This window comes from Acanthisitta chloris, unplaced genomic scaffold, assembly GCF_000695815.1.
Source record: "Acanthisitta chloris isolate BGI_N310 unplaced genomic scaffold, ASM69581v1 scaffold7651, whole genome shotgun sequence".
Classification (NCBI taxonomy): Eukaryota; Metazoa; Chordata; class Aves; order Passeriformes; family Acanthisittidae; genus Acanthisitta; species Acanthisitta chloris.
The window spans coordinates 103,543-114,408 of NW_008656413.1; the positions used below are offsets into that span (position 1 = coordinate 103,543).

General features: G+C 41.2%; 1 protein-coding gene across 2 annotated transcripts in view; it reads left to right on the top strand.

Moving 5' to 3' along the window:
• Positions 1 to 7,812, top strand: part of IKZF2 (IKAROS family zinc finger 2 (Helios)) — a 109,476-nt gene extending 101,664 nt beyond the window's left edge. For both annotated transcript variants that reach the window (XM_009084320.1, XM_009084319.1), the window contains exons 6-7: positions 1,086 to 1,229; positions 6,797 to 7,812. In XM_009084320.1, coding sequence (XP_009082568.1) covers positions 1,086 to 1,229; positions 6,797 to 7,521 — 869 coding nt within the window. In that variant the 3' untranslated portion in view covers positions 7,522 to 7,812. The remainder of the gene's footprint in view (positions 1 to 1,085; positions 1,230 to 6,796) is intronic.
• The last annotated feature ends 3,054 nt before the right edge of the window (positions 7,813 to 10,866 follow it).

Genomic DNA, 10,866 nt, shown 5'->3' on the forward strand with positions numbered 1-10,866 from the left:
TGGAAATGACTCAGACTCTCTGGGCCTGATGCATAGTCTGGTACCACTGATCCTTCTTGGTGTTTATAAGAGGGTGTTCAACATAAACAGAGTATTCAGTAGGTACTTGGTGAATAGCTATGTCAACAAGTGACATAAAACCCTGTGTGAGTCACTCACTACCGTGGTCAAAAGCCTGTGCAATTCCTATACTTTTGGTGTCGCACCTTATTCCCTAACCCAGCCAGTGACAAAGAGTGAAATGATTAAAGACAAAAGTGGTCATTGATCTATTATTATTGTCTCAAATACAATGTACTAGCATTCCTCTGATGTAGTTAGCACAGGAGTGCTCCCTGCTGATCCCAAAAAGTGAGAACACAGATGCAGAAAAGCTCCATTCACAGGTGGTTAGGTCTGTGTTTGAGGGGATAAAATATTAATTAAAAAAATGATATTTCTGCATGTGATTCTGAAGGGAATTTCCATGTGATGTTAATGCTGTAATTCCAGTACAGTGTTTGTTGATTTTATCATTTTATATGTGGAGAGAGGGAACACTTCAGCAAACTAGTCCTTCATTTGGGAAGCCTTGGTCTTAAGGAATGCACAGCCAGGCCCAGGAAACACAACTCATCAATGACTTGTGTGATTTTTAATCCTTGAGATTAGTGCAAAAAGATAATAATAAGATCAAATATCCTGTATGATAAGTGTGAAGTTAAGGGAATACACAAAGAATGGTAACTGGACCATTTACATTGCCGACAGGTGATATATTGAAGGGACAATAGGACAAAATGTCACCTACAGAATGAGTTTTCAAGTGTCCCTTCCTCACTGGGAATCTTGAGTGTCCAGAACAAAACAAGTCCTTTAATAAATACTTAAACTTGGGCTTCTGCTAAATATGATGGTCCAAAGGAGAGGTGTTTTGTAAATGTGGCTATGCTTACAGGTGATTGCTGTCTCAATGCCCAGTGTGTTCTTGCATCTTGTTTTATGTTGTGTTTCATTTGTTGCACAGTCAGCAGGGCTCAAATGATTTCTGCTGTCTGTGAAGCGTAGACCAGACCTGTCTGATACGATTTTTTGGTTTTATGTAGTACCTCCTATGGAAGATTGTAAGGAACAAGAGCCTGTGATGGACAACAATATTTCTGTGGTGCCTTTTGAGAGACCTGCTGTTATAGAGAAGCTGACAAGCAACATGGGAAAGCGTAAAAGCTCCACCCCACAGAAGTTTGTGGGTAAGCTGGAAATACACCTTTTATTATTTGTGGTGCATAGGTGTAAGTTACTTGTTATTTGTAATAGCCAAAGGAACAAGAGGAAAAGTAGCATTCTCTGAACTTGGTTATGAGACAACAATGGAGATGGTTAAATCACAGCAAGAAATCCAGAAAATCATTGAATTGATTGTACCAATCCAGAGAATTCAAAAGTGAGGTTTCCAATATCATGAAAAAAAAATTGTGAGCTTTTTACTTAAGGCTGTTTTGGTTTGGTTTTAACTTTTCTCTGGCCCTTTTGAGATTTAAACTTGTCATCTTTCCTTTCCTTGCTCCAGCAAAAAAAGAAAAAAAAACAACCAAAAACCCGAGCTAAGACTGTCATATAATTATCTGTCTCCATATGTGTTAAAAAACCAAACAACAAGTATCTCTAGACTCGTAACTTCTATTAAATTCCTGAGAGTTGGCAACAACTGGTCTGATAATAAAAGCATGAGGAAGTAAATCACATCCCTTGTGTTAGAAGTGCTTGCTCTGAGTGCAGCACTGCACACAATAAACTTATTAACCCATGAATATGAAACAGCATTGGATGAGTTTTGGTTACTAGATTTAGAATCCTAGGCCCAGAATTCATATTTTGCTTTGTGTCTTGATATATTAAAATTGTTCGGCTTGTAACAGGAGACAGTATGGAGAATTTGACTTGGTTTGAGCTCTAACTTAAAGCTTCTTTTTACTGCTACTGAAGCAGTGCTAAACTTCTTAAGAGGGAAGCTGGGACAGAGAATTATTTGGGGTAAGTGTATGCTGCCGCACTCTAAAGTCATGTAATAGGCTTTTTCCACATTCACTCCCTGGAAGGACAGTCACACAGAACGTCAGGGTGTCATATCCTCGTTGTGGCTACATCAAGGACACTTACAGAGAGGATCAGAAGACTGTAAGCAATTAACACAGCCATTTAGAAAAGCTGTTGCCCCTCAGCTAAATGCAGATTGAGATGGATTTGTTAAATCACCACTGAAGGTGGTTGTAACTAACCTACATGGTTTGGAATAGTAGGTGGCTAGCAGCATGCAGCAGCTCACCTGGGGGGCACTGACACACTGACCTGGCTGCTTTCAGTCTTCTGACCATTCCCAAATATCAGTGCTGAGCCAAGGTTAGGTCAGGAACAATCCAACCCACACGAGGAACACTGGTAGACATCAGTATTTCCTATGCTATGTTAGTACTTCTGAGAGAAAAGCTTAATTCATAGACTCTTTAAAGTTGGTCTGAAATGAAATGCTGTATAGCTGGTAAGATTTATCAGCAGGATATATACTCTGATTTAATTTACTGCAGTGACAACAGTTGGGGCTGAAGAGAGTGGAAATAGGAGCACTGCTCTACTGACAAACCAAATGCAGCTTTATGAGCTGGTAAACATAGCCCCATCATAGCAGGTTTCTCTGGTGTTGTCTCAGCCAGCCCTGTACGTTCCCACAGACTGTGATCACCAGGGGCATGAGTTAACCCTGCTGACACTTCAGCTGCTGCATCTGGACCTCAGAGACCTTCACAGCCTCAGAAGAAAGAAGGACAATTCACACCTCTTGCTTTTTTGTCCCCCCAGGCTGCCCACAGACTTGTACAAAGCTGTGTTTTCAATGCCTTGCAGAGGTTATCTGTGCATGGGCTAGAGACTTTACTGCCTTCCCTTTAAGTCTGGCGTACCCAGAAACAATGCTGTTCGTGGATACCTCACAACTGAGGCAAGCCAGTGTTTGGATGGTATAAATTGAATCAGATATTGGAAGCTGTAGATGATAGTATCTTTTTTTTAGTCCAGAAAGGTTATTTTACTTGTCCACTCACATGTCATTGACCATATGTTGTTGTTGTTGTCTTCAAAGGCAAATTTACTGATGAGAAATCCTTGTAAGAGAAGCTGTAGCACATTATTCTCTTCAGCAGGTTATACTACTTTGTCGTTAGATGGTGTAGCATATCGTTTTGGTTTTCCATTTTTCTGGGACTAGGAATTCAGGGTTCCATGTGACATGCAGTTTTTTATCCAGATCCAGATGAAGGAAAAATTTGTCCTCTTGCTTATTTACTATATCTAATTTTTCTCATCTTTAATGGCATCACAGAGTTTGGACTGCATATCAGCAGTCTTCACTTTGCTGCCTTTCTTTTTTTTCTTTTTTTTTTTTTTCCCCACCATGATCTTACTTTTCTTCCCTTTTTCTCCCCAATGAAATATTGTTCAACTCTATCAGGAAGAACTTGTAATGGTTCTCTTGCTTGCAGGAAATTTTCCTGTGCATACTGCAAGTGTGGCACCTGTCCAAAACAACTTAATGGTATTTATGAGAAGGTCATGTAAGCATAAGCTAAAATCTTTGCATGATACATCTATCAATGCTTTACTGCTCTTTCTGATCAGCAATCTCCAAGGGACCGTGGTTACAGACCACAGTCTCTACTCTGGCTGAATTTTCAGGAGGAAAGGAAGCAGCGTACAGCAAATAGAATTAATTTCTGCGTGAGAGACTTGGTTATGTATCTGCTATTCTGGTGCTAGTCTTAGCAAACCTGTTGAAATAATGGAGGCAGAAAGTACAACTTACGATGTGCAGGAGCCTGAGTACTTCTTTTTGCCTCTTGTTCAATGAGGAAGAGGCAGACATCAGCTGGATTGAAAGCTGCTGTCTTCAGGCTGATCATGTGAAGCAGATTCATGTATTTTCCCTTTGAATATGGTGCTTACCCTCACAGAGTGTCACCGAGGTTAAGAACTGGCGGGATGCAAAAGAAGACATTCATGTGGCTTACAATAAGACCACAGTTGTTAGAGTAAGAATTAAAAATACCCAGGCATCTCAGAACAGGTGAAGAGCAACTGGCTTCAGAATTACAGTCAGCTTCTAGTTAATGGGGGTCAGGGAGGAATTTACCCAGGGGTAAATTCTGCAACGGCTTTCTCCCAGATTCCTTGCAGCTTTCTCCCAAGCGTTGCAGCGGCTTCAGGTACTTGATGAGATGGACTACAGCTATCACAGGACAGCTGTGTCTGTGTGCTTTGGTCTAGCTTCAAAAACCTGTTTTGGGGTTTATTTGAATGTCATGTGATGACCACAGTGGAGAATTGGTTTTTTTCTACTTCACTAATGTAGGGCAAGAATAAATAGAATCTTGAGCATAGATTTACATGAAAATTCAAGACAGTGAACCTGATTAATTAGTTTTAAGTATAGAATTGACTAAAGAGGAATTTAATTTGGAAACCACGTTGTAGTGGTTCATTGGTTCCTTCTGAGCTCTGTGTTTTATACTCTCTCCTTCCCGTGTTATCGTTTACTTTACTTTTTTTTTTTATATCACACTCCATTTCTAAAGCTCTGACATCTTTGAACTAGTTCATAATTAACGGAATAAATAATTCAGGTCACTGGCAATTTACAGCTTTCTCTACTCTGCTGTCTGTGCTATAGTAACTAAACACAGACGATAAAAGGAATCAAAATAAGGATTGTATCATTTATCCGAGTAGTCCATAAAGAATTGGTAATATTTCTTGATCTCTATAGCCTACAAGGACTGACTGTGTTTGGCAGCTGGATCAGACCCTTACCAGATCCAGTTCTTTATTCAAACATAAGAATGATAGAGGTGGCCAGGGCAGGTGACGGACCAAAAGACTTTTCAGTTTTCCTTGCTTTTTTCCACCATGACAAAGACACTATATGCTTTCTGGAGCTGTCCTCCAGTCCCACTTTGGCCCCACTTGGGAAGGAGCTGCACTATTTCAAGGGAGGCTGGAGCCATCTCCTGTTACAGAGTGGTCTGTCCTGTCCTTGGCAGGACAGCTGTCACAGACTGAAAAACTGAAAAGATGATGTTGGATGGCAAGAATCATCCATAGGTCATTTTAGACTACAAAGACCATCATCGTAGCAGGGAAACGACATGAGTACACAAACATGGTGTCCCATCAGAAGCACATGAAGAAAGTTGCTGAAGAGGGTAGGAATATGTGCTTCACTTCAGACTTACATTTAATTACCCTGCTAATCAGGGTGATGTTCCCAAGCAGAAGTGATGCATCATGTCTAAGGATAACATGATTGTTCTGTATGCATCACTTTAGAATAAGTCACCCTAAGTGGAATGAATTATTACAGTCAAAAATAAAATGCTGAGTGATAGCTATGTTGAAATGTACTAATGCAGTTTGGAAGAGATTTGGGATTACAGTTCTGTTTCTTGTGGTGGTTTATATACATTGTGTTCCAAGCAATTTTGTCAGAAGGTCATAGAAGAGTCTTGAGAAATTCAATTCTTGGATAGCCAAGCCAGTTGTAAGTAGTGACTCCTTGAATTTATTAGCTTACACTATTGAAAAAAAAGTCTGGTTTTAACTACTGAGGCAGTGAAGTGACAAAGGCAAAACCAACCAAAATTCTTTGTCAGACTTTGTAAAATCATCTTTAAAAGTTAACTGTCAACAGCTAGCTAATATTTGTGTGAACACTTATGAACATGTATATCTTGTATCATATACATATAACCTTTTCCATTTAAAAAGAAGTTATTGCATGACTTCCCTTGTACTGATGCTCCAAAGCCATCACTGGAAAAGCAGTGCTGTTGAGCTGAGCCCTGATGTAAGTAGTGGCAAACATGTTCACTTCCAAAGAGAGTTGTGATACATAACATGCCCTGTGACTACCATAATGTACCAACTTGTGGTTCTGGTTTTGCATATCTGTAATGCCATTGATGTGGAAAGGTCATAAAGATGTGAGTTGGGATTCACAGTGATAAATCAGCCAGCTTCAGCATCATGATGTATTTATTTATCCTATGTCAGTCAAAGATGCTTTTGCCTTTTACCAGATGAAACTAAGCTGTAGCTGTGGTTTCTCTACTTGTTTTCTTGCCTAAATAGACACTTGGAAGAGATGTGCCTGTGTCTTTTTTTCTCAGTCCAAATAGGATAGAATCTTTTATTTGGAGGGGGAAAATTACAAAGATACTATGACCTGAACACTAGAGGCAAGTCAGCCCTCAGTGCTTCTGTAAGTTGCTTCATTCTCCATTCTTGGCCACATGCGGTCATTTAAAATTTTTTTCTGCTGATGAAAGGATTTACATATTGTGGCTCTAAAGAAGCCACCATAACAACCTCCTGTACCTGTTGCGTAGGTTTCTCAGCTCTGGTAGGTGTGAGGCACCTTGGACTGCAGATGACACGTGGTGCTGAATTTTGGGGAGAGCTGTCAGAACTTCATTGACCTCAATCCCATTATCTGTTAGATAACATGTATTTCTTAACTTGAAGCACGGCCACAGTCAGGCACAGTGGAAGGTTCGGAATTGCTCTGGAATCCCTTCAGCCACACGCTGTTTTATGCATCTCAGGACAGAAACTTTGTAGGAGGTCAGTAAACAAGTAGAAGGAGATTAACTTTGAACTCTGGAATAATTTCATCCCGAGTCAGGGGGTTTCTGTCCCTCCCACCCCTTTCACAGTGAAACACTGGAGTGATTACATTGCTTTTTCTCACATGTTTGCTCTTGTCCCTCAGGTGAAAAGCTCATGAGATTTGGCTATCCAGATATCCCCTTTGATATGAACCTAACCTATGAGAAGGAGGCTGAGCTGATGCAGTCTCACATGATGGACCAAGCCATCAACAATGCAATCACCTACCTTGGAGCTGAGGCACTTCACCCCCTGATGCAGCACACACCAAGCACAATTGCAGAGGTGGCCCCAGTCATCAGCTCAGCTTACGCTCAGGTCTATCATCCGAACAGGATAGAAAGGCCCATCAGCAGGGAAACAGCCGACAGTCATGAGAACAACATGGATGGCCCAATCTCCCTCATCAGACCAAAGAGTCGAACCCAGGATAGAGAGGGCTCCCCCAGCAATAGCTGCCTGGATTCTACTGACTCAGAGAGCAGCCACGATGACCGCCAGTCCTACCAAGGAAACTCTGCCTTAATTCCCAAGAGAAAGCCAAGCCCGGCTTATATGAAGGAGGACGCCAAGGCTTTGGATGTCACAAAAGCTTCTAAGGGCTCTTTAAAGGATATCTACAAGGTGATCAATGGAGAAGGGGAGCAGATTAGGGCTTTCAAGTGCGAGCACTGTCGCGTCCTTTTCCTGGACCATGTCATGTACACCATCCACATGGGCTGCCATGGCTACCGGGACCCGCTAGAGTGCAACATCTGTGGCTACCGGAGCCAGGACCGCTATGAGTTCTCGTCGCACATAGTCCGAGGGGAGCACACATTCCACTAGGCCTTCTCATCCAAAGGGGACTCGTATGAAGTAGAAGAACTGCACATGAAGAAATACTGCACTTACAATCCCACTTTTCCTCAGACATTGAGACGCCTATTTTGTTGTTGTTGCTGTTGTTGTTGTTGCTGTTGTTTAATTATTATTATTAACCTTATTTTTTGTGGACCCAACCTCATTTGCTCTGCCCAGCTTAGGAATGGAAAAGAAGGAAGGGAAGGGATAAAAGAGGGGTTTGTTGTTGCCGTCACTTTTTGGGGAGTGACCCACCTCACCTTCTGTGGGAATTGGAAAGCAGTCCGTGTCTGTCTCGGTCAGTCGTACACCATATCCTGTTTTGGGATATTGCTCAACCCTGCTAGGTGCTTTAAAGTCCTGACAAGATGCCACTCATTTCCAATTTCAGAGGAATAAGTAGAAACATTTCAGAGGAAAGCCTTTTTCTACCGCGTAGATACAGTGCAGAGTTTCGGTGGCTGGAGGTGATGGGGGGAACTTTATTCTGTAAAATGAACAATTATTTTTAAATCAAAACCCTTAGGGAGGTCAGCGCATGAATCAAAGTCGATAATCCTTGCAAAATTACTTTCAAGGGTGAGCTGTTTTCCTGGGTTCAGTGTGTATTGCCCCTCTAGAATGTAAATAAATTATTATAAAAAACAAAACTAAACAAAAAAACAAATGTATGTCTTAACACTGTACCACATTACAGCAGTTTAGTTTCATAAGTCTGAGGGCCTTCTGTGGTAAGTCTGAGGCTTTGTAATTTAATTTTCCTTAACTTATGAAGCACCTTTTTCAGAAATGTTGATTTACTGTTACTCCCTGCCCATGTGTTGTCTCACTGGCTTCTTAGAGACCTTTGGGAGCCTTACTTCTTTAGTTACACCCTACATTTTAAGAAAGAGCATTTAGAAATAACATTTACACTTGCTTCTAGGACAGTAAGTGGCATAGAAGTTGGTGAAAGTCTGTAGTTTACTCAAGAGGTTCTGCTGCTCTTCTGAAATAATTTCAGTTTAAAATTATGGATTTTAAAATGACAAAAACCTAGTAGCAAAGTGTTCTTAAATGTAGGTATATATAGATATATAATTCTGTAAATACTTCCTCATTCTATTATCACAGTGTTAACCTCTTGGCAATAGCCTAAACTGAGACTTGCAGCTGGGGAGGTGCTAGGAGCCAGATCCTTGGCCAGCATTAATCCTCTTAGCTCCATTGAAATTAATGGAACTACCCCAACTACTTCAGCTACACCAGGATCCGAGCCTTGACCATTTTTTCTCTTGTTGACATCTTATTTGCTAATTTGCTGAACCAGTGATTTCCTTTTGTCTGTATGTCATCAATTCTGCTTTAATTTAGGAGTGGAAGTATTAGCAGGTTTTGCTGGATAGCCTTTGCTCTTGGGGAGCACAGAAGCCCTGCAAACAAACAAGTTGCATAGGACCTTCCCTCCTATATCCTTCCCCACTTAACTTTCAGAAAGTAACAAGTGGAGATGCAGGTGCTGTACATTGATTTGGATTTGCAGATTTCATTTTATATTCCTAATTTATTAATTTCACTGTAGAGAAAACAAATGGAGAAACACACTCCAGGGCAAGTCCTTGGCCTACAGACTGGACAAGAAAAAAAAAAAGCCACCATTCTATTTTTGTTTCCTTTCTTTATCTCCCAGTAAATAACAAAGCCAGCAACCACCCAGCAAGTTGCATCAGTAAAAACTGGGCTTAAACCTATGTGACAGATTGCCATTGAAACCCAACTGTTTGTACCAATCACAATTGAAATGTTGTTGTTTGGCAACAAGAGCACAGCTTGAGAATGGAAAGATCTGCCTGGGTTTAACCCACTCCATGCACCATCTCCATGCGCCTGGGGAGACCTTTTCCAAACTATGAAGTTACTAAAGTATAAAAGAGAGAGCAAGATCAGGCCATAATGAATTCCCATCTGCTCCCTTCAATCTGCACACTCGGTGCATATGCCAGTTTGCTGTTCGTTTTGAGGGTACTGGTTTTTTTCTTCTTCTCTTCCTAGACCTGGAGCATTTGAAAGTAGGAGCTGAGTGGTATTGATTGAAATCTTTTTATGGTGACATTCTTGGCAGCTAGAACCTGTGTTTAGAAAGGATACAGTAGATCATGGCCAGATTACCTGATGACTGCTTCCCAGCACTGCAATGCTATTAAGTAGGAGCTGGTAAAGTCTTGCAGTAGCCTATTAATTATAATACAACATGGAGGGAAATGTCATCTTGTGTAATGTGAGAGCTATCAAGGCTGGGAATATACAGGCTTTGGAGAGACAGATTTAAAGATCTATTCCCAACATTGTTCTTAATGTTGTTGGGTTCCTCCCCCTCCTTCTTTCTTCATCCTAACATAGAGGAAATTCAGGCAAATGAACTACTGCCATCCTCCATACCATTCTCATTTGTTTTGCCTGGTGCAATCAAAAGACTTTGTGCAGGAGGAAAACAGGGAAATGCTGGAGGGCATCACTTTTATTCCGTGTGGCTGGTTCTCTGCAGCTAGGAAGGTTGGCTTAGGAGGTGGCTGGCCATTTTCTGAGTCAGGAGGTGCCTGGAAATGCAGAAAAGAAAGAAAAATGTGGTTATGACTTGCTGAGGCAGGAAAGGTCTTGTAAGAACAATGTGCAAAGGGAAAGATTCTGGGCCTGAAGGTTGCTGGGCTTGCCTAGGGCTCCTGAAAGACACGTGCCCAAGCCAGAGGAAAGGGTTGCTGGCAATTCCTTTCTCTGGGGGCAACACTCCATTCTCCCCTCTGTGGTCAGTGAAAGAACATAGACTGTGATTTCTTGGAATAGTTAGCACTGGAGAAAAAGTGTTAAAAATTTCTGCCTTTGTTTGGGAAAGCACTGGAATACGGGAAAGGCAGAGAATCTCTTGTGTATCCACAAATAAGTTGGCTGCAATTATATGTGTGGTTCGTTAGTGTGCACTTTGGTTCATTGATGACTCATTGGTACCTCCTGTAGGGTATATTCTGTAGATGTTTAAAGGATCAGATAGGGAGGCTCACTGATTTTGGACCTAGCTTCAGTTAAGCCCAGCTTCTTGTTCTAATGGTAGCAGGTGAGATCTGTATGTCCCGGTGTCACGGGCACAGAGAACTGGGGAGGCCATGGGGAATTAACTTCCAAAAACTGCATTTTTTGAGACCAAAAAGCTTGAGGGGTTGTATTCTTTTTATTATCCGTATCCTTTTCTGAGCATTCACTGAAGATTTTCATCCTAGAGCTAGGAGAAGGAGAAAGATTAAATTCAAGTTCAAATTTTGAACGAAGTTTTGGATTAACATGTACTTTAGAAGTCAA